Source organism: Phoenix dactylifera, chromosome 2 (assembly GCF_051530095.1).
Source record: "Phoenix dactylifera cultivar Ajwa chromosome 2, Ajwa_hap1_PhDact_Kaust_v1.1, whole genome shotgun sequence".
NCBI lineage: Eukaryota > Viridiplantae > Streptophyta > Magnoliopsida > Arecales > Arecaceae > Phoenix > Phoenix dactylifera.
Window position 1 is genome coordinate 37,054,966 of NC_143191.1, and position 25,331 is coordinate 37,080,296.

Consider the following 25,331-nt stretch of genomic DNA (forward strand, 5'->3'; position numbering starts at 1 on the left):
GCCATCTATGTTAAGTGTGGGTATGTGAGGTCCTCTAGTGATGATTTGCCACAGTTCATAGTCCGAAGCTTGAATGAATATCCTCATTCTAGCTTTCCAATATGTGTAGTTTGTGCCATTAAATAGAGGTGGTCTATTTGTGGATTGCCCCTCACTCATTGCACATCCCACTTGGGTTGTCATGATCTTTAACTCTTGATTGTTAGATCAATGAGCACTATTAGAGCACCTCGCTCTGATACCACTTGTTGCCCAAGGTGACAAGCCAAGAGGGGGGGGGTGAATTGGTTTCTTCTAAATTTTGGTGCTTTAAACGTTTTCTTAATTAAGTGCGGTGGACGCTTTCTTAAGCTATTTGAGTGAGTTAAACTAACGCAAGAGTAGAAGATGATGCAAGAGTAAATGAAAACACAAGCACAACACAAACACAACAATATATAGTGGTTCGGTGCTCTCCTTAGCACCTACGTCCACTCCCCAAGCGTCCCCTTGGGAATTCACTATAATCTCGCGGATTACAGTTGGATTGTTTTCCGGGCTCACAATCCAAAAACCTTTGTTGGTTTTACGGGCTCACCAACGAACCTATACACTTTGGTTTTCCGGGTTCACCAAAAACCTTTGTTGGTTTTACGGGCTCACCAACGAACCTATACACTTTGGTTTTCCGGGTTCACCAAAAACCTTTGTTGGTTTTACGGGCTCACCAACGAACCTATACACTTTGGTTTTCCGGGTTCACCAAAAACCTTTGTTGGTTTTGCGGGCTCACCAACGAACCTTTACAAAGTGTTTAATAACAAAAGAAAAGATTCAAACTCCTAAATGAGCATATGAAACAATATAAGCTACAAGGAAGAGTTAGAAAGTATTTATCGCTTTGAAGTCGCTTTGCTCTTCTTTGTCAAGGATGCTTCACTCTTTAAAGGGGATGGAGCCCTTGATGCCTCTTTGAATCTGCTCAATCCCTTTCTTTGATTCTTGAATGAAGCTCTTGATGAAGAAGATTAGGGCACTTTTGTATTCTTGGGTACTCTTTGATATTCAACTCAAAAGTTATTCTCTCTGATGAATAGTGCCCCTTTAAATAGCTTTCCATCTTCTTTGGTCAAGCCCCAATGGTTAGAATTCAAAAACTAGCCGTTACTGACCTTGGGAAGGACAAAAAGTACATCTGCAGAACTAGCCGTTACTGTTCATCCCGTGTTTGGGTCGGCTCAACCTGTCCTTGGGTCGACCCAACTTTGCCTTGGGTCGACTCAAACATTCCTTGGGTCGACCCTCTCAGAGAACACAGAAACCTCAATTTCAGCCTTTCTTCCCATGGGTCGACCCAACCATTCTTTGGGTCGACTCAAAGTTCACTTGGGTCGACTCAAATTCTTCTTGGGTCGACCCTCTCAGTAATTCCAGAGAACCGTTTTCTGTCTGTCTTTCTGTCTTGCCCTTTGGGTCGACCCTCTCAGAGTTTGGGTCGACTCAAGCTTGGGTCGACTCAACCACTGTGTGGGTCGACCCTCTCAGTGAATCCAGAGAGCATTCTTCCTTTGCGTTTTGAGGTTCTTTGGAGGTTGGGTCGACTCATGCTTACCTTGGGTCGACCCAACTCACTGTTCATTTGTGCTGTTTTTGCAGGAGTGTGCCAGATGATTCCTAGATGTGCCGGGGTCGACCCAATCAACCTATGGGTCGACTCAATCCACACTTTGCTGCATTCTCAAGGTTAGATTCATCCAAATGAACAAGACCATATAGATATTTTCAATTAAACAAATGTACTGAGAGTAATGAACTTATAAATGAAGTATCAATTTAACTTATAGCATGCTCTAGATAATTACTTGTTAATCATCAAAATAACACTATCATCCTCAAGAGTCAATTTGGACTTAAAAATTTCATTCATATACTGTTTCTCGAGTCACCAGAAAAGCAGCATATAGAGAACTAGAAAACAAAGCAAAATTATAAGGATTACATAACAATGTATTAGTTCTAGGGTTCCAAATAGACTTACCACACTCATAATTATATATGGAACTGCGACCAGATTCTGATATCAGCTTTCCAAAATCTTCTAAATTTCCAGATGCCCATGCTTGTATACCTGAGATTCAGAAAAGATCATCATGATTACTAGACTAAATTGAGCGACACAGACTCGAAGCTGTGAGGTAAATGAGTCTGTTGTGAAAAACTAAATTGGACAATCATCAACATCATATCATATTAATAACAAACACGCCTTTCCCATCAGTTTGGTTTAAACATAGTGCATTCTACATCACGAATCTTTTCTATCAAATTCATTAAAATAATGGAACTTAACAGACTAAAACTACTATACTTTTCTAAAGCCTTCATATCCCAACTTATTCTCAATGCTCCTCCCTGTCCAGTGTCCCATGATTAGTTATTATCAAACAACTTCAACTGTTGTAGAATGGCATTATTACAAAATGTTGAACTTTCATAAACTTTATATTCAAAACATGATAAATTCATGCTTATACATATGCATAAACATCATAGAAATAATTTTGGTATACCTTTTATAACCCGCTCATTTTCTGAAAAGTAGTGCCTAGCTCTGTTAGCCAGTTCCAGACTTAACTTGGACTGCAAAAGGACAAAATAAAGGAAAAAAAATTACATATAGCTAAAATCCTAAAATCCCAGAAAGCTGGAGAGGGTTTTAATTCCTTTATCATCTTATTCTTTGGGGCAGTTGCAAGAAAGTGTTAACTTAGATGAGGCAATGCATCATGATGATATTTAAAATTTTTGATAGAGCAGCGTATATACACAATTGCATTCTAATGGAACCACAAAGCATATCTAATTATCAATTAACACACTAGAAGTCCATTCTTCATTAATTAGCTGGTCAATAATGTTGCATCCAAACTTGGCATGATAGCACTGAATCCTAGCTATCCATCAGTAGTTACAATCACAATATATAAAATGTTATGGGCATTAAATAAATTCCAATGCAAGAATTTGAAAGTAGGTATCATTTACTGAAGTATGGCCTGTAACTCCCAGACTAATAAAATATTGTGTTATATGATTATATCTTGCAATCTGTGTTATATATTATAATCTCTCTCCATATATATCTTTTTTTTTCTGAAGCAAATGAAGGAGGGATGCCCTTCCACCAAGATATTATTAAAACAACCGAAACTTACAGAAAAACAGAAAAGAGAAGGAGGAAAAAAGGGTGAAGAAGAAGGAAGAGAGATAAAAGAAGAGAGAAAAATATGTGGACATATATATAAATATTATCCAAATGCATGCATGTGTTGATGTAGTCATAATATAAAGAGGGTATCAAGAGGAGACTTTACATCCATTGTCAAGGAATTGCAAATGAAAAAACTATACTACTGGATGTGATTGACAAGGTCTAAAAATGTCTTTAAACAAAAACAAATCATATGTTTTATACTCTAGAGGCTTCTCGCCTATGCATTACATCATTCAAAAATTAACTCCAAAAGATAACATACTACATTGCGCACTACAACATTTAATTTAGATGATTGCATAGGCAAGAGATCTTCAAAACATATAAATGTTAACTTATAATTTTTTCTGGATCTGTAGATTACATTCAACACTTTAGATTTTCATTATGCAACTTTGATCATTGAACAAAATAATAGATGTAAAGTCCTCTCTCTGGACCATCTTAGTATCATAATATACAAACATGTCATATCTACAAAAAATGTGTAAATGTAAGTATGTGTGTATATATGTTGTACGTACATACATATGTATGTATTAGGGGTGCTATTTGGTCAGATCAGGTCCTAATACCTCATAAACCAGACCTAAACCTATTGGGCAGTTCATATTTACATTTGACTCCAAACTTACCCAACAAAAAATTGGGTCCACTCCAGCCCCTTGTCGGAAGGGTGAGGATTGGTTAGGTAGAGATCAGGTCCAGTCTGGGTTGGAATAGGTATGTATTGGGACCAGGTTCAGTCTTGAGCAGGTACAGTTTTCTGGAAACCTCAATTCTCTTCATGCCCTCAAAACTATGAACTAGTGGCAAATACAGAGAAAAATAATTAATTAGTTATATCATAATCATGAGGTATATAAGGGTAAAAATATACATCATGTAGAAGGTAAGATTTTGGGTATCGACTGGACCCAAATCTGGGTTCGATTGGATTTGTAAAAGGGTATAATCAAGGTACCTCGGGCTACAATTAAACTATGTTGAGTCTTAATGCATTAAATATATCACTGCACAGGAGTATTAAGATAAATTAGGTTTGCCTGTTCAATACCACAGACTATTGCAAGGTACACAAATAATAATGGCCATCATCATCATCATCATCGTTGAGTGGGACTACTGATAGAGATCAAGATAATAATAAGAAAGCTTACCTTGATTCATTGCATTTAGATAATATGCTATTTTTATGAAATATATTATTTTTATTTGTTTAGAGTAATCTTTGTAAAATACTACTACGATAAGGGTCATTAGAGGCCTTGGCCATCAAGAAGTATATGCATTATGTATGCCACTTTGAACTAACCGAAAAAATTTCATAGAAAATTGGTACTAAATAGCCAGTGTACTTTAAAAAAGAAATGAAGTTTATATACCAAATATCAAAATAAAACTTTATGAAAACATTTATTTCTGGTTTCTGTTAGTTTCAGACAAAATTGACTGAAACCCCGCTGAAACTAGATGGAAATTTATCAATTTTGGACAAAAATTGACTGAACCGAAACTAGGGGTTAGTTTTGGTTTGTTCTCCCCCAAAACCAATCAGCTTTGGCCCAAAGAGATTGACTTCAGGCTAAAACTTAAAACCATGGTTCTTAGATTGCATCAAGTGAATACAAAATGGATAGTACTGACAAGGCATGTGGCCACAATTTATGGTACATCATACAAATAGAGAATCCAACAAATGTTCATTATTTTCACATCTTAAAGACATTTAGATCAAAGTTAGGAGGTCAGGAGGATTTTAAACCATTGTCCCAATTAAAAGCATTATATCTTGCCAATTAAACCATCCATTTTATGAACTTTTCTACTTGACCCTTTATTTTTAAGCATGTTAAAGGTTGTAGATCATGATTAACAATGTGGGCATCTAATTCAGATGTGGAAAAATCCACCTATCATATTCAAGCATAAATCCATCTATAGAAAAAAAATTTATTAAGAACCACAACACAATGTGTATATATATATGCATAAGGAAATGGTATGAGTTTATAGAACAAAAAATATGTCTATGAAACAACTTTCACATTTCATATGTAAAACCTCATTTTGGCTTAAGCATTTTCTAACTTTTATCTTATGTATAAGAAACTGCTTGAATAGCATTACAATAACCAAGAGAAAACTTATGTCAAGAGCTAAAATAGGATTAAATACCTTGCGGGCTTCATACAAGCTTGGATCGACTGTGAAGCAAAAAATCAAGAAGATGATCAAACTCATTATGCAAAGCATACGATTTAAAAGAGTACTCATAAATTTCTCGCTTACCATCACAAAGAAGAGGATTCGACTTTCCATCATCCGAAACTCTGTACATACAAAGAGACAATAAAGAGCAAAAGTAATGACGTGAATAGTCATCAAATTCAGATACTAAGAAACATCCCCCACATATTTGGGGAGAAAAAGAATTTTTTGAAAACTTAAATATAGGGAGCTTTACTTTTTTTCGCTAGTACATATGCGACTTATTTGGGTACATCAGATTGATGAAGCATAATTACAAATTCTTCAAATAGCTAAAAGAAACTCGAATTATGCTCAGTTTTACTGACCAGATGATTCTCCATATTTTCCTCCACAAATCAATCAATTCAGAACTACTCAATTATTCATGAATTGTTCATGATTTCATGATTTATTCATGAGTAATATTGGAAATCTTTATATGTTGCATGCAAATGCTACCATATATTGACTGTTGGTGGTGGTGATCATCTAACCATATAATAATATATCGTTTGTGGTGGTGGTTAATCTAAACAACAATATAATGGTGTTTCATGAGTAATATGGGAAATCTTTATTTGTTCCAAGTACCGTACTATATAATGTTTCATCTAATCGTACCAGTACTGAACCAAGACTTAGGCCCTGTTTGGTAGAGCTTTTGAAGGGCCAGAAAGTACCCCTCCAAAAGCACTTTTAGATGGAATAAGAGTGTTTAGTAAAAATATCGGAAATCTGTTTTAGCTTTGTCCAAAAGCTAAAACAGCTTTTTGAAAGAAGCTCCAAAATCGGAAAAGTACTTTTAGGCCCCGTCAGAAAGCTGTTTTGAGTTATAAAATTATTTTGGACCTAAAAATCCATAATCAAATATAATAATTACAGAAAATGATAATATTAATATATAATGATAATAATTATAATATTTTATACCTTTATTATTGTATTCTACTATAAATATAATATTGTATTACATTATATCATAATACATTGATATATTATGTTATATAATATCAAATTATGTTATATTATTATGCTATAATATACAATATTATATTACTATATTATAATAATATTATTTTACATTAAAGTAATATTATGCTATATTATATATTTATGTATTAATATATATTATATTTTATTATGCTCTATTGTATAATACTATGCAATGTCCTTTATGGTCATTTTGTCATACCAAAAGTACTTTCTCAGTTTGTTTACCAAACACATATTAAAGTATTACAGCACTTTAGAAATGTAGTTACCAAATAGCAAATAGCTTTTTATAAAAGCTCTACTTAAAAAAGCTCTACTTCCGAAAGCTCTACCGCCAACAACTATGCCAAACGGAGCCTTAGTATGAGGGGCGTACCGAATCTTGGTACACCAAATCGACCCTTGTACTAGGCATGCTAACACTATATTAGCATGATACGATATAGGGCCCGGTACCGAGAATACGAACCTTGATCACATGTATGGTTACAATCAAAAGGCAAGTCACAAGAGTACCAAAAATTACAAAATGGTTGAGAAAATAAAAAATGGATAAAACATGGATTTAGTTCCCAATGGAATGGTAGGGCAAACCCACCATCCTAAGTGCTGGGACAGGGCACTGTCCCAACAGAGTCTTGAGAGTCGAGATGAGACAAAACAGGACTAGGACTAAGACAATAGGAAATCCACCAACCTAGGTGTTGAAAACACTATTCCACAAAAAAAAGGATGGTCCCATCCCATGGGATTTGAAACATTGGGATAAACAACTAATTTATCATATGATGAATATGGAATATTATAAAATTAAGACTCAAAAATGAATAGTGACTTTCAAATAATTCAAGGTTTCCACTTCTTATCACCCTTTTGTAAATATTTTATCTCAAGGAAAATATCAACCATTGTAGATCCTCTTTTTCAATGGGGGCAAGTCAACATGTAACTAATACACCTTGCCACTGACCTTTTCCACATAATTACAATAACATTAATAGGTGCATTCAAGACATTTACTGCTCCATGCCTAATATTATAATATGAAGCTTTCAGATTATTTCAAATTCATCATTATAAAAACCATTACAAATTCCTCCATTGAGGGGCATAAGAAGAACTAGACACATACATAATGATGAATTTGATGGATCTTAGTTGCCAAAAGTAAGGGTAGTTGCAGAAGTGGATTCGGTTGCAGATATGGGGAAATGGGTCTCTTAGAATAAATTGTAAAAGGATTATGAAGTGGGTGCGAGGATGAATTTTGCAATAGAATCTGGAGCAAGTGGAACCTTAAGTGAAAGTTTCCTGCAACAAGGTGATGGATTGACAATCCCATTATATGCCAATTATTTCATCTATAGCTCAGTCATTTTAAATCTCTCAAGTGCACTAATCTTCACAAATATAAGGTAGGCCATTTTCAATATGTTTGATGAGAGCATGAAATCAATATAGTTACTTAAAAACTATGATGAGTCAGCAATCTTTATATCAAGATTTGCCATATTGACTATACCATACCATACCGGTAAGGGACTGGAACGGTACTGAGGTTTGGTTTGGTATATGAGCCAGATCGGTCTATACCGGCCCGATCTGCGTGGAACTGCCCCTATCGCCCGGTACCAACATGTACCATCCAATTTTGGGCAGCATCATGACTGGGAGTGAAAAAAAGTGTTGGAAGCCTATTTTGGTACTAGATGCATATTATATTGTTGTACTTCACCGGTAATGTACCAGTATGATTCTTGATACCAGTTTTGCAGACCTTGCTTCATATTCTCCTTTAGCAAGAAAAAAATAAATATCAACCTGTACATATCATTCCTCTAGTACATTGCGAAATATATTTCATTACTTGATTGTCAATTGCCCTTGATAGACCAAGATTAGAACCATCTCTACTAATAGGACAATTATGACAGCATAACCGCACATGCATGAGAAAACTTCAATAGTTTTTCACAAAATAGAAACTTCAAAAGATGCACAGGCCTTAATTTCTCTGAATACCTGAAGGTACATAAAGTTTTCTGATAATCCACAACCAGCTAGATAATGTGCAGAGATTTTTCTTGGCTTTACAAAAACCCAAAAGAATTTTTGGTCATTTGAAAGATAGCTGGCCAAAATTCTCATGCAAGAGTTTTTATATAATCAAGGTTGCCAAAGTGATTAGCTAACGTGAAAGACTCCCAAGCTTTTTATGTGTTAAAGCAGAGTTTAGATGCCTTAAAGATAATACGATCTGCTGATAAAAGTCCACGGAGTATGTTTGGAAGCCAAAAGATCTTATCAGTTTGACAAGCATTATGAGATTTTCATAGCAGAGGCTTCAGGTTTAAAATTAAGATGGATGAGGGATGTTTTGAAAAGATCGGGGCAGCTCCAATGACAACTAAACCCAATTTCAAGAGAATTAATTCATTTGTGGAGGTGATATATCTTATCCCTATTTTTTAGGGATTCGCTATCACCCTAGCTTCCCATCTATTTGAACTGTCCCACTTTCAGCATAACTTTAGAACAGAAGCCTTATTAATAAACTTGCTAGAATGATCTTATCACACTATAAGAATTCTAGCATCCAAATAGGCCCTAAGTGTGTTTATATTATTTTGAACAATAACAATTTTGTGTTGTGCCTCAATATGTAATTTGGACTGCATGGTTGTTAGACATATCACATCTATATCAGTGAACATCTCCAATGGAGATTATAGATTGTCTTGAGCTCAGCGGATGGAGTTTAGACTTTATTCCATAGACTGTTATTCTGAAGCATGGTTTAGTGTCAAATAACAATATACATGCCAAAAAAGGAAATGGATATGGATCCAAGTATTGGTAGGCGTTGTCAATAGAGCATGTTATGTACCATGTCAATGCCCTACCAACATATGTCATTAGAATAATACCAGCTGGATGCTAGTACTTAACACACTATAGTACCAGTGTGCGCCAACCGAGCACAGCACAACTTAGTACATACCAAGGTTCACCGAACTGGTATCAAGGATCGTACTAACCAGGTATCGATTTGGTACAGGTATCGGTATGTACGGTACGGTCCCGAACATACTGGAACTAGAGAAGGAGAGAGAGGGAGAGGGGAGAGACAGGCATACTGGTGGTTCATGGTCGTCATCATCGGCAGTGGTGGTGATGGAGACCTATTCCTAGCAAGGGTAATTGCGAGAGGAGTCACGACTCACAAGAGATGAGGCTCGTGAGAGATGGGAGAGATGCGAGGAGGATTGGAGGATGGGAGAGAGAAGAGGGGAGAGGCAAGGAAGCGAGAGAGAGAGAGAGAGAGAGAGAGAGAGAGGAGACAACCCTAAGGAGTCGCAACTCGCAACTCATTTATAAAGTACTAAATTGGCCGGTACAGTCCAGAACAACCCAAAATGGCTTAAAAATCGGGCATAATTAAATGGTTCAGCCCAATTCAGGCTAGTTCTCACCAAGGTCCGAATCAGATAGCCAAACCATTCCAATTCCTAGCCTGTTTGGTTCTCTAGTTCAAGATGGTTTAGCAAACCCTTATACACACTGTACAGTGGAGTTGGCATGGCTAACTATTTCAGTGAACAAATAATTGTATAAATATAACCCATGCCAGTCATAAGCCGTGATGGAAAATATGGAGGATTAAGAGTGGACTGATAATGTCAAAAAATAGATAAATTAATAAATAATGAAACTTGAACTAGGAAATGTTAGCACAATGCACTGCTCATATTCTCCTCAGTGAGGTTCGCCAGACCGACCGTACCGACGTACCGGTGAGAACCAGTACCGTGCCGGTACCGAACTAGAGACGTGCGCGTCTGCGGCCCCACACGCGCGAACGTAAAAAAAATAAAAAAAATAAAAAAAACAATACATCCGTGTGCGTCTGGACACATTAAGTGCCATAGAGTGGCATTAAATGGCCCACGCAGGCTGGCAGCCCGCTTGGGCGCACTGCCCCGCACGGGGAACCGCGCACGGGCGCGATTCCCTGCTGGGGAATTGGCCGCAGGCACGGTTCCAGCACGAGAAATCATGCGCGAGCGTGCGATTCTCCGCTCGCACGTCCGCGCGTGATTCCCAAAAAAAAATCTACACGTCCGCGCGCGTTTGCGGACGCGTTAAATGCCACTCTATGGCATTAAGTGGCCCACGCGGCTCCAACCCGCATGGGCGATCTTCCTCGCGCGCGGGGAAAAAGTATTGGGCCAGTACGAACCGGCCCAGTTCGCACTAGTACAAGTACGGAACCAACTGGTTTCGATCCAGTTTGGATCAGAACCGTTTTTATACGCTGTACTGTACCGGTGCCTGTCGGCACCGGTTCGGTACAGGCTGAACCGACCAGTTCTGGTCTGTTCAGCATACCTTGCTCCTCAGTCTATCATATATCTTGCCAAGAATTCTGGCAATTCATGACTGGTTCAAGCATACTCTGATTTTATGACTCATCATCCAGCCTAGGATCTCCAAGTAATGAATTACACAATCCATACTAATTAACTTTCATATTCAACTAGCTAACTTCTGTTTTGACTCCTCAAGTTTACTACCACCTAGAAGATTCAGCACATTGTCTATGATAATCCATTCTGGAATGACAGGTCTATTGACCTTATACATAAAGCATGGACTAGTATTTCCATAAAATCTCTGCTTTGAAATGATTTTTTCATGCCATAATCTAAATTTCTATAGAAATGGTTAGAACAGGTCATTCACATAAGTAACTTATGATCATACCAAAAAATTCTTATTCTTTAACTTAGTAAGTGAATGTGTTATGACGCTTGTTAGCCATATTGCAGGCAAAATGCTCAGAGCAATGAATGATATGATGTCACTCCACATTTCTGCAGGCAGTTATTCACAATATTCAACTTGTAGCATAAATTAGTAACTTGATCCTATAATCAGGAACCCACAAGGAAAACTAGAATGATGACAGGTGCAGGTAAAATGTGTCAGAGTTGACAACTAAGAATGTTTCAGCCAAGGTTCGCCGTCTCGGTACCGGACCCCATACTGGTACCACACTAGCACAGTATCGATACGGTATGATATAAAATTTTTTAGCATACCGACACTCAGTATGCTACCCATACTAGATACCGGTACAGTATGGTATGTCCCGTACCGCCCAATTTGGGCTGGTATGGCATACCTTGGTTTCAGCAAATAGAATTCAGTACCATCATTTGAACCATTGTTGCCAACCAACAGAGTAACCCTTCTTGGCGAGTTGAACAATAGAGTAACTTTTGATTCAATGTATAAATGCAGCCAATTTTTTAATAACAACAACATGGTACCCCTATGCTGTCAGATTAGAAAGATGCATCTAAACAAAAGCATATGCACAAATTCACATTATGCATCATGCAGTATTTAGCTATAAAAGTAAAGAATTTTACTCTAAAAGAGCTCGTGCAGCCTTTTGACACTCAGAAACTCGAGAATTATATCCAGAGTTATTGGTTAAACAATTCTTTAGCCCTGAAAATGCTAGTAAAATCTTGTATGCTGTGTGTCCCTGAGACTGTTTGTTCTCTGCAAACTTGACAAATTTGTGTTCTTTCATCTGTTCAAGCAAAACTAGAAGTTAATAAAATCAGTACAAGTTTAAGAGTTGGGAAACATATTGACACGATGGACATCATTGAAGGGAATTTGAAAGCCGTGCAATATATATAGAGCATGTAAAAATCAACCTAGATGCCACCCTTCTGGCAACAGAAATCCGACATTCCTCTTCTATATCAACCTAGATAGCCTAATGGCAAAGCGCGCCCACATGCAATCGGAATCCCACCCTACTCCCTTTAATTACGGGACAAACATGCATCAACTACCGGGACGACATAAAGAGGCAGGACTTTAATAGTTCATGTCGCACGTATGCGACCTTCATTTACACAGACATGTATATCTAGTGGGACTCACTTTGTAGTCACGGATCACTAAGAGTTGGCATCAACAAACAGTGCCTAGATCATTGCCAAAATAGAGCATATGTCAAATATCATCTATGGATCAATGGCAGAATAACTAAGATTGAAAGAAACCCAAATCAATATTTGCCGTTAATGTTGAAAAATTAAAAACAAACAGAAAAATCTTGAACTTAGGGTCCAGAACGGACAGTTTGAGGGATTAATTTATGCACACACTTAGATACAATTAATTTATTAGAGAACAACAATGGAACAACTTTATATTAAGTACTAGGAATTTTTGACCTGAATTAGATCATCATTTTGGCATGTACAAATCAAAAAGACATCAGGATTTAGGTTACCTAATCATATTTTCATGCAGGAATTTTTCAGACCTTTGGCATTTCTGTCCATCCTGTGCCCAACTTCTAGCACACACCACCAATCATGATCCATCTGCTTATTTTGACAAAGCTGGTACCCATAACAAGGCAGGTTGTAGAAAGGCAGAGATAAGAATTCGAAGCTGTTGATGGACATGGTGATGGAGGCATGATAGGAAAGGATGGAGGCAAAGAGGCAATTTTGATGGTGGAATATTACTAGAGAGATGGTAGTAGCAAGGTGTGGTGTTTTCATGAGAGAGGAGATGGCAAAGGGAAAAAGGACTAAAGGGAACTCTGGTGCCTGAGGAGGGTACAGCCAGGAATAAGCGCCAATTATGAGATGGAAGAAAGGATGTGCACTTGGGATCACTGAACCAGTATAACCAGTCCCCTTCATGAGTCATATCATAAATAGCAACGTTGAATCCTTTAATCACTTAATTTGTTAGTGCAGTTAGCAAGTGGGCTTAGCTCTGGGACCAGTGCATAAACTGTGAATAACTTGATAGCGAATAAACTGCGAACAACTTCACTTGTTAGTGCAGTTAGCAAGTGAGCTGAGCTCCAATTAATGAATAAAGTATGAATAAACTGTATGATGGTCAGAGATACAGCTGTTGTTTTACTAGGAACCCATTTTATTGCTGTGGCTGTACAAGTGTCTTCACAAATATGTTCATATGACATAATGACATTTCAGAAAAGCTTGAAAATTTCCAAAACAGACAGAAATATAACAATTGTCAACATCCCACTAGCTTGAGAATTGTTGAAACCTTACCTTGCAGTCCACACAAGTTAGATAGCCATACTTCGAAAGCAATATGGCTGACTGATCCAGAATACCATTTCTGAGATTTAAATATTCATTTTCAATTACCCTGAAAATATAAACTTAATAAGACGATGTGGCATGGACATTTATATTCTACAAAATACAGAAGCACAGAAGGGTGCCATCCTGCTGTTATCAATAACAAAACTTACATCTTTAAGAAAAAAATAGAGACGGCTTTAAACTGACTGTGTACATGTATTCAACTTGATAAGCTAAATGTTTGTACTGGCTCTGATTCATTACAAACTGGATTATGACATTTTTCAGTTAATGGGCTCTAGTACCAAAACAAAATCTCAGATTATGTTATATAATCAAGGAAAAAATCCATTATAGTGATACTTAAGCACGTAATTTATTCTGATTTATCTAGCAGATTTTAGTTTGGAAACAGCCTAGCAAATACTGTAGGTTTTATTTACACCTGATATGTGATCAATCTCGCTGCCGATATATGTACAAATGGTTGAACAAGTAGCATTTAAAAGATTTGTTACTACAGTGGAGATTAGCAATAATATCCTAACCATATACCAATGGAAACAATTGGAAGGATCTTACCGATCCAACTCAACATTATCTTCTGGAGACATGGTTTTGTCATTTGCATTTTCCAAAGCCAATAAGTAAGCAATCCCAACCTGCTGATCAAGAAGTTACAGAATATTATACCTCAAGTAGTGTAGCATGCATGCATGCATACATACATACGTGCATATGTATGTATGTATATGAAGACAAATTTTGGTTGGGCTGCTTTTCAAAGCATATGGCCCCAAATGCTCCTCAATTTTAAACCATGTATCTACTTTGAGATACATGCAGATTAGGGAATTTTTTTTTAAGATGAAGTTCCAAGCCAACCCTGCTCCTTTCCTCCCTTGATTGATTGGCCCATTGCCCCTTATTCTTCCCCATCTCCTCTCAGTGCAAGGCCCACCTATAGCGGGCAATCCTGCCTCCCTCTCAATTCTCTCCCCCTTGCTACTAAGTCACAGGCATTGAGATCCTCTCCCCTGCCAGCTCCTCCCAAGACTTGTTGCATCTACCAAGACATTGACATCACCTACAAGATCTTCTCCACCGCCCCTGACCAGCTCCAGTGCTGATGCTGCCATGACCCAGACATCCTCATCACCATTATCCCTAAGACATAATCCTAGACATCCCAAGCCCACAAATTGAGATCCTTAAACTAATCATGGTTGATCTAGTCAATGAGCAGGACCTCAAATATCGTGGTGATTGGTGGGAATGTGGCAATCCATGGATGGGAACGCAGGTAGCATCATAGCATAAATCCTCAAGGAGGAATTTTGTAAAGACTGTGGGCAAGAGCAGCATTGATGAGAAAAGCAGAGCACGGGTTGAAGGGGTGAGAGGAAGAAGAGAGGGTGGGACTAGGAAGGAAGAAGCAAAGAATAAAATGGTAATAAAAAGAAGTCGCTCTATTTCAATTTATGCATGCCAGCCAAGGAATTCACAGAGCAAATTTGTCGTTATAAATTCAGAAGCATTTAGGCCAATGCTTTCAAAAGCAGTCCCCAAACTACACATGCAAACACACATATACACATACAATATGGCCTATAAGATCAAATTTGATAACATTGTCCATTAAGATTTATGGCTTTAATAATTCAAAAGTCGTGCTCAGGTTAAATCTTAGAAGAAGTGCCAGTTGAATGATACTGTATAAAGTTCCAAGTGCATCAAATAGATCAAATGTGTATAGTACAAGTGCATCAATTTTTTTGTACTTGTTTGTGTTGCAACCAAATGGCGTAGCATGTAGAAATTCATGTTGCAGCAGTTAGAATCATTTTCAAGAATCTAATCCATGAAGCGTTAATTTAAAAGCCTTGATCCTATAATGAACTTCCTGTTGCCCTTGTTTCTAAATTTCCTCCATGTATGCAAAGCTCGTTTTGAAAAAGAAAAAGTAGCTCTACAGGTTCCAAAATTAGGAATGGCAAATACTATAAAAACTTAGTAATGGCAAATACTATACCTTGGGTAGCACACCTACTTCCAAATTGCTATGCCCCCTCCTTCAACTCATAAATCTATTATGGCTACCACCTTCAAATAAGGCTAATCTTGAAGTATTTAATTCCTATTGATCCTTGTGCACGCAAAGAGGCAAACGCATGCAAAATTCTTTTGTTTTATATTATCCAATTTTAATAATATACAAAACCTAACCATTAGGCCTTCTCCACTTTAACCATAATACTTGAGGCATTTGTATCACATAAAATTACCAAAACCAGCCATGGAACCCTGCTCAGTCCAGCACAGCTTGCTGATGATTATGGTTGTGAACTTGTGATAATTTGCATCCATACAAAATGCTTGTTAGGTGCTCCCACTTTTCTAAAGCTTTTGAGAGCACAGCTTGCTCAGTCCAGCACAAGAATCCAGTCTCGCATGATTTTCCAATTCACAAAGGATTAAGGCTTAAACTAATATTATGGATAACATCTCTAGGACTTTTTGATATAAAAAAAAAATATTTCTCTACTTGGATTAGTAACATAAGTAAGAAATGTTAAATAGAATATCTTGTCAAGGATTTTGTATGATCGTGCACATCTTAATATTGCATAACCATACAAAGTGCCAAAACAATCACATCTGATGCAAAGAACATAGTGTGGATCCAAACCATAACAAACAAAGAAGAAATTCAAAAGATAAGAAGAATAGCGGAATCATTACTCTGTGGTTAACTTACAGCTGCTGAAGAGCTAAGCCCTGAACTATGCTCCTCCGAGCCACAAATATAGCCGATGATACCCTGCAACATTAGCAACAAGAAAAGAAGAAAAAAAAAGGTGAAGCAGCAGCAAGAATTGGCAGTTTGGAAATTACAACCAAAAAGATTATCAAGTGAACAACAAGACTTACAATTGCTTTCATCATGAGAGAACCTCATACTTACCCACAAAACTTCCAATTAATAAAAGGTCACAAGTATTTTATTTACAAGTTATATATCATAGGATATGTATATACTTCTTCTTTTTTTCAAGAAAGCTTTACCAAATTCATAGCCTTCAACATGAGTACTGTTTGAAATAAATGTGTGTGCAGAGAACTAGAGAATGACTACTAGGACTGAGGCTTCAGTCCTACCATGGATTTTAAATTGAGGATCCACACCAATTATCATGACCTACAACATCTAAAATGCCTAGAAACTAAAAGAAGTGTTTTTACCTATGCATCACAAGAAACTCTATCACTTGAAGTCTCCTCGAGTCGTCTTCTACTTGCACAATTATCCAACCCCAACCTCATCCTCATCTACTACCTCCTAGCGATATTGACGCATCAAACAAATCTGGTTCCATTTAATTCCCCTACTAGCAATCTTACAAAGGGAAGAAGGCTTATCTTTTCCTTTTAGTTAGGGGGTTTCCATTATGTAAATTCAATGTCAAAGGGATCAGGTGGGAGAAGCAATTTGAGAAGGCAACTGAAGCAGTCCTGGCTACATGCCCACCTCATCTTCTCTCCCTTTTATCTTTTAATTTTCTTCACTTTTAGCATTTTAGACCTAGTAATAAGGGAACTAGTGAGAGCCAGCACCTTCGCAAGAAACTCTATCACTTGAAGTCTCCTCGAGTCGTCTTCTACTTGCACAATTATCCAACCCCAACCTCATCCTCATCTACTACCTCCTAGCGATATTGACGCATCAAACAAATATGGTTCCATTTAATTCCCCTACTAGCAATCTTACAAAGGGAAGAAGGCTTATCTTTTCCCTTTAGTTAGGGGGTCTCCATTATGTAAATTCAATGTCAAAGGGATCAGGTGGGAGAAGCAATTTGAGAAGGCAACTGAAGCAGTCCTTGCTACATGCCCACCTCATCTTCTCTCCCTTTTATCTTTTAATTTTCTTCACTTTTAGCATTTTAGACCTAGTAATAGGGGAACTAGTGAGAGCCAGCACCTTCATCTGTCATAGAGTTTGATTAGAGTTACTTCCTAAATTTAAGCCTTTACAAAAAAATCTAGGTGGCAACTCCATTATTTGTTGAGAGTAGCACCTCAATGTCTATAAAGGTGTTTGAAAGTATTCTCAATTTGGAGAATTTTGTCCTAAATAGAAAGCAATGGAGAAGTTGGACGCATGAAGCCTGCCCAAAGTTAGGATAGGGTTCCTTATTTATTATTATTTACATACTTATTTTTTTCTTAAATTATGGAAATTTTAGAACTTTACTGAAAGAAAAATCAAGAAGTCCTTACACATTAGGGAAATGTCATCCTCAAACATTTGGGAAGATGTCATTTGACTACTGATTTGACTGACATAGTCCTTGGGTTACCAAGATTTGACAAAGTTCTCAAGTCCTTACACATTAGGGCCAAGGAGATATGGAGATCCATATTGATATGATAAGGAATATACTGAATTTTACTTTAAGAAATACTAACATTTCTTATTCTCCCTTTTGTTCATTTCCTCTTTATCCTTCTCCTGCGACTTTAATCTTCCCTCTCTGGTAAAGGAAGCTTTGCCGGTCCACCTCCCTACAGGTTAAACCAACAAGAAACATTATGAAGTTAACTCCCTACACAAATCTTTTCCAACCTTTATCATCATCATACATTTATTATATCACAAGGGAACCTATTGATATGAGGTCTCCACCTTCTATGTTTATCAAATTCCTTTTGTTCCTTCATTTGTTTAATAATATCTCTTTCAATCTTGAAGATTCGTGCTTTTTAACTTGATAAAAATCTCCTTTAAAAATTGTTAGGTGTCTAGGAAAAGTCAATGGATATACGTCAAACTTATTCGTTTTTAGATGAACTTACTTTCACTTTAACAAAATATCCATGTCAAATTGATGAACAGACGTGGTTTTTAGGTAGCAATCATGGTCATGTATTCATGCTAGATGACTCAAAATATAATGTGTCTTGTTTTCAAACTATAGCTGTTTATATAAGGATCTATTCAAACATTTGTCACTTTCTACCAGTAGACAGGTCTGAGTACTGCCAAACTCAACACAATAAAGCAGGAGACAATACTAAACAGAAGATAATATTTCAACTTACTGGTTTGCGTTACTTGTTAAATGACACAGTGTTAATTGTAACATAATGACAATAGGATTCATGGTCTTAACTACCACAAAATCACTTTGGGGTGGGGCAAAGTAGGCTACCAGAGTTGCTAATAATTGGATTCCCATATATTTAGCATTACATGTTAGCGCAATTGGAATCATTTCATTACCATCTGCTTCAATTCAGTTTTCTGATAAATCACACTGAATTACTATGGCAACATGACTTAATGAGGATTAGCATTTATCAGCTTGAGTCTACTGAAATGATCGTGTCACATATTTATTTGAAAGGAAATTTTAGAGAGACATATTTTGGCTTTTTTCACAACACTGGCAACAGGAAAATGAAGGTATAGCAATCATTAGCCTCTTCTCCAGTACTTTCTCCATTTTTATTATGATATTTTAAAAATGCAACAGGAAACATCACGTACAGTGGTAGCAGCCAACGAGCATAAGCCAATACATAACTATACACAAAGGGTTGGTGCTGGTGGTGTTGTTTTAATGAACAGTATAAGGGATTGCAGATTGAATAAGCTTGTTGATCATTTTCTCCATACTTCTTGATTTCCATAAATTTGCAAATTTCTCTGTCATATATTAAATTTAGTTAGCTGACTATTGAGCATAATCTTGTTAATTTTGTGTTCACCAGAAACACAATTACAAGTTGAGACCATTCATTCATCAATTAATTGTTGTGGAAAAAGAATTCTATGACAAGACTTTGGTCTAACTCTAAAACACTAAGGAGAAACACACAGTAAATAACTGTAGGACTCATCAAAATAAGAAAAATGCAAAAATGAGAATATAAAGGAACAGAGAGATGTCTCTTCAACCTTATTGAGATGATGGCCTCTTGTTTGTAATGCATAAAGGGCACCTCTAGCATAACGCCCCCAACCTGGTTCCTCATAAGTTTCTTTGGGAATTTGTTCTTCATTAATACTGCAATAACCATGAACTAGAATATGGCATAGAGTCTTTGCAGCAATTGAAGGATAAAATATCATAAAAAGTGAGATGCATTTTTTGTCATATCATTATTTCATCAGAAAGCACGGGTCTATGGATCTTAAAACCAAGGATTGCCGAACCGGTACCGGGTGTCGTACCGGTCGGCGCCCGGTTCGGTACCGGTCCTGTACCGAGAGAAAACCAGCCGGAGCTGGAGAAGGAGAAGAGAAAAGAAAGCAAGCGGGAGAGGGAGGGAGAAGGATAGGCCATGGATGCCTACGGAGGACCACGGGGGGCCGCCGGAGGCCGAGGCCGCAGCCGCAGAAAAAAATTGAAAATTTTTAAATAAAGTCGACAGATCACTTGCCGACTTCACTTAAAAATTTTCAATTTTTTTTCTGCGGCTGCCAAATGCAAAATTCCATAGCAAGAGTTGTTGAATAGCTGTGATCCCACCAATGGATGAAACCTCATTAGGAAGGTGCACTGCACATGATTGATATTCAATGGATGATTGTGATTTCACCAACCATTCAAGAGGGAGGAGTAGTTAAACAAAATATTATCAATACATATGCAATGCACATAATTAACATAAGAGGGAGTAGTATTTAATAGACAGCTATGATTCCATCAACTGATGAAAGTTCAAGCAGAAAGCATACTCATCACATGCGATCAAGGGTAGCAATCCTTGACCTGACCCACCAAACTGGCATGAACCTGACATAAATTAACAGGTTTGGGTTGGGCATAGTGGTGTTCGGGTCATAAATAGGTTGACACTACTGACCCACTTATTAAATAGGTTGGTTCAATGTTAGAGGCTTGACCAACTTGATCCAAATTGACATGTTTAATAATTGGATCAGTCAACATGGTTACTACCGAAATCTAAAAGTGACATATTATCGACCCACTTAAAGCTGTATAGATATAATTATACGTTAAAGATATATATGTAAAAGTAAAACATTATATTGAGAAACAAGTTTCTAGATATGAAATAAATGGATCAACATTGGTTAACAGACTAACCAGGTTAGCATCAGGTTATTGTGTTAGCTTGCAATTAACCATATGAAGTCAAGTTAGCAGGTTAACCATGTCATGTGCAACATGACCCAATCCAACTTGTTTATTACACAGGTTACACAGGTCAGGTCATATCACCTCTTTAAGTAGACATTGGTTAGAATTATTGACCTATTTATCAAAAAGGTTGAGATCGGTTTTCTTAGAATACCTAAGTCTCAACCTGACTCCCCAATCCATTGCCATGCTACATACAATAATATGACTGATCTAAAAAGAATGAGTGTGTTATGGACAACTAAATCTTTAATCAGCTATGTTGTGGATGCGAATGATCAAAAGGAAAGAGTACTTGATGGCTGATTATGATCTTGTCAACCAACAAAATGGAATCAGGAACACATTATGTATGTGACTAATTCAAGAAGCATAAAGGGATGTTGATCCCATAAACCAGTAAATTGGTTTCAGCTTGTGAAAGAAGGAAATCATAGTTTAATAATGTGTATTATGATGGATTTGATAGAGAGAAGTAATTTCAGCATGGAGAGATCAAATTGCATCACAAGCATCACTATAAGGCTCCTATATTGAGAATGATTAACACTGCTTGTTTTTTGAAACAAGTCAGGGTTATGATGATTTCTCCACAATAATCAAAATATTCTATAGAACAGCAGCCAGTAGAGAGTAAAATGCAGCTGAAGATTGTCCCACATTATAAGGCCTAAAGCTTTGTCTGAAAATGAAAACAAATTAAACAAGCAAAATAGGTGGGAATTCGATGAAATTCAAGATACTTGTACAGATTATGGAAGAATATAGATAAAGAACAGAACAACTTTAGTTGCGTTAAAACATGACAAAGGCATGTTACAAAGTTGATCAACTACTTGTGGATAGGAGTAAGTACTTGGTAGAGTCACTTGGTGGACATTTTTATTAAGATGTGCTGAGCTACTATACGCCTCTTTCCTACTTCACATGCTAGCTTGACAGATAACATATTTGCTCTTACCTTTCATATTTTTCTATTTAGTCTTGTCAATAGAAGGATAGTGAAAGAAGATTCCTTACCTGAATGTCACATCTCCTAGAAATTGTTTTGACCACAAGAAAACCTACAAGAGTACAACCACATAATCAAGTAAAGAATTCATAAAACAATAAGTACTGACTTTGAAAATTTGAGGCCTTTGCTCTTGAGCAATAACCCAGTTGTTTATTAAAAAAAAAAGCTACAGTGAACTGAAACAACAGAATACAAAACTATGCCTCACTAACAAATTTTCAATAATACTGTTAACATAATTTGTAAGTGCTATATGTTTAGATCGTTATGTCACATGTATGTATGTATGTATTGTCATTGATTTCTAGTGTATTTATATTATCGTGCTATATGTTAAATGTGATTAGTTTCTAAGCTAGCGCAGATTTACACATTTTTTTGCATTGCGAGATTTTTTTACTCTGCAAGGAATTCCTTAAGTTTCTCTTCAAGCTTGCACTCTTTCTCAGGCCTTAGGCCTTAGGCCTTTTCCTATTTCACCGTATATACCCATGGTTAAAAGACAAATCACTCTTTTCTCATTGCTACACATGCCCTTTATTTCGTTTTACAGACATCTCCCCCGTTTCTCAAAACACAAAAAAAAAAAAAAAAGATGCAATTGTTCACATTGGAGGATGCATGATATTTTGAGATATGTTGACATACAACATAATATAAGGAGCCTGCACGTTTGCATACAAGGATTTATCTGATAATCTTCAAAATTCACCAGTCCTTTATTGTCAGTTTATTTACCTTTATATTAGCATATAATATTTTTATCTTTTTTCCTTTATATTCTCCAAACCTTGAAAAAAAAGAAACAAACAGATTCATGGTTTCTGAACTTGAATTATTGTTGATTTACATTTTGCATTGGATTGTGGTCTTAAAAATTAATAAAAAAAAATTGATGGTTTATATTTTCATATGAAAGCCCACTAGAACTAGCATGTAGGATTCCTGCAATAGAAAGGACAAAGCTATATCTAATTAAACTAGTTTTGTTATAATTGACAATGCGTATCTACAGCAGCAAACGTTCTATAGAAGATTATGGATCTAATCTCCCCACCATTAACAATCATAGAAAAGAAATAATTCTTCTAAACTCAATGAATACTACATAAGAAAAGCATTTCTACATGTAATTTTCTGAAATTTTCCTTAATCGACCTAACAATTTATCCTAAGCTCCATGGTGATCAGCCTTCACTCTTGGTACAGATGATGTGGTCAAGAACACATATTATGTTAATCTTTAAAAGCTGAGAGAGTGATTCACTATGTGAAAATGTAAATAACCATCTACTTAGAGTTGATATCTGAAAGAAACAATGAAACGATATGGTAGTCTTGGTTTGTTGTATCATACCATACCACCCAATACGAGACATACTGCACCTACCAACAGGGTACCAAGACTCAATATGCCCCCCATACCAAATATTGGTATCCAGGTATGTACCATGTTGACACTCAATGCAGGATGTAACCCACTTGGTGCTCGTATGGGGCCCGATGCCGAGACTACAAACTTGAGTATAGTCACTAACCCGATAATTAATTACAATTTCTAAATACAAACTTGAGTATATCATCACAACTCCCCCACCCTCAGCCAACTGGCCACTAGGTCATGATTTTATAATGACATAAAAAAAGTAAAAGACTTTTATAAAAAAAAACACAAAAATTGCACCATTTTATAATTTCCTACCTGACCATCATCAGTAGGTATAAACCCCAAAATTATTCCCATATTGACAGTCATAGCCGTGACAATCCCACCCTGTAAAAAATTAGAGAAATTAGAAGAAACAGTACTTCCTGCTGTTGATGGTAGAGACAAGAGGTTATCTACAGTCATCAACATCCATTCAAAAAGATAAAGCAAAACCGCATTACGAACAAAAAAAAGAGAAAAGAAAAGAAAGAAAGAAAGAAAGAAAGAAAGATATATGTATATATTTCCAGATATAGAAACTACAGAGACCATCGGTTACTATTTTTACAAATTCCTAGGTTGCAATCTATAGACAAGTCAAACAGTTTATGTATGTGCATTTATGTGAAACTTCATGAGCAAGCATTAAGTGAATATACAAACTTTGAAACTTAATTTCTAAGTACAGAAATTTACGTCTGTTGAAACTTCTACATGCATACTGTGATCCAACACAATCATACAATATAAAAAGGAATGTGTGTATGCACCAAAACATCCAGCTTGAGATCAAGTATTGTGAATAATTGCAGAAAAGGAGTCACTTATATGTATGATACCCCACCAAAACATAAACTGAATCTGTACAAAAATTCATAATATAATAAAAGAAGATAACATGGACATGCATGCACACATACAACAATAATGTATGCATTATAATGGTTACAGATGCAATAGGTTCTTCTTTTACTGTGAATGCCTTTGACATATGAAAATTTTATACGGTAAAGTTAAGAAGAATTATGTTCTACGAATCAAAATGCAAGACAATAAACAGGCCTTGAACATATAAAATGTGCATCACCAAAGATGACAACTACAGTTATTAAGATAGATGTCTGGGTAAACCATGAAAGACAAGATTAAAGATAGATACATTATAGAAATTTTAGGAGTTGCACTACAAATGATTAACTGTTGGAAAACCAGCAAAGATTACGTGCAAAGAAGATTTCAGGATACCATGACTGAAAAGTAACAGATAGAAAAGGTATGGTGCCTAAAAGCAAGGGAGCTCTTTGTAAGCAGCTTAAGATCAGCTCTCTCAACTAATAAACAAGTCAAGCTAGAGCTAGGCTTGGCTCACTCAAGCTCGACTGAGTGAAGCCCAAAACCAGGATAAATTAATAACTGATATATAGTATCCATTTCAGTTATTAAAATATTTATAGTTTAAACATTTAATTTTCAACAATTTGCATGTAAAGGAATGTATTTCAATTATAACATCAAGATATAGCAATGGAAACCAACTTAACATATGGACATGAAAGCCTTATAGGACCCTGGATTCCCACTAGGGACTCATTTGGTTTGCAGGAAAAGAAGGGGGAAAAGTGTGGTCAATGGAAAAACAAAGAAATACCTCTTGTTTGATTAGATTTTTCAAAAGAGAGAAATGGAAAAGTAGCATTCCTATGGGAATAAGATTTCCATGTTTCATAAAAAAGAAAAATCCATGGGATACATGAGAAAGCTACTTTTCCACCGGTTAAAAGTTGGAGTCTTTTTTTTTTCCAAAACTATTCTTAAGCCATCAAAATCTATGGGTAAGGTCTTTCGCTTTATTAAGGGTATAATAGATATTTCACACAATTTTTTCAGAAAAGTAGATATTCAACCAAACATAAGCCATTTTAGAATGTGTTATTTTTCTATGGTCAACCAAACATTTCCAAACCATTTTCTCTGGAATCATATTCTCAGAAATCATCTTTTCAAAAAAAATATTTTGATAAGAAAAAATTCTTCTGGCAAACCAAATGAGTCCTAG

General features: G+C 36.4%; 1 protein-coding gene across 4 annotated transcripts in view; it reads right to left on the reverse strand.

The window, feature by feature from the left end:
* GALAK (galacturonic acid kinase) overlaps nucleotides 1-25,331 on the reverse strand; it is a 36,612-nt gene that overhangs the window by 10,297 nt on the left and 984 nt on the right. For all 4 annotated transcript variants that reach the window (XM_039128410.3, XM_039128415.3, XM_088716252.2 and 1 more), the window contains exons 3-13: nucleotides 23,549-23,620; nucleotides 21,852-21,895; nucleotides 19,622-19,730; nucleotides 16,418-16,480; nucleotides 14,242-14,321; nucleotides 13,624-13,723; nucleotides 11,935-12,101; nucleotides 5,546-5,586; nucleotides 5,432-5,460; nucleotides 2,550-2,619; nucleotides 2,018-2,107 (exon numbers count right to left, since the gene is read on the reverse strand). In XM_039128410.3, the coding sequence (XP_038984338.1) occupies nucleotides 2,018-2,107; nucleotides 2,550-2,619; nucleotides 5,432-5,460; nucleotides 5,546-5,586; nucleotides 11,935-12,101; nucleotides 13,624-13,723; nucleotides 14,242-14,321; nucleotides 16,418-16,480; nucleotides 19,622-19,730; nucleotides 21,852-21,895; nucleotides 23,549-23,620 (865 nt within the window). The remainder of the gene's footprint in view (nucleotides 1-2,017; nucleotides 2,108-2,549; nucleotides 2,620-5,431; nucleotides 5,461-5,545; nucleotides 5,587-11,934; nucleotides 12,102-13,623; nucleotides 13,724-14,241; nucleotides 14,322-16,417; nucleotides 16,481-19,621; nucleotides 19,731-21,851; nucleotides 21,896-23,548; nucleotides 23,621-25,331) is intronic.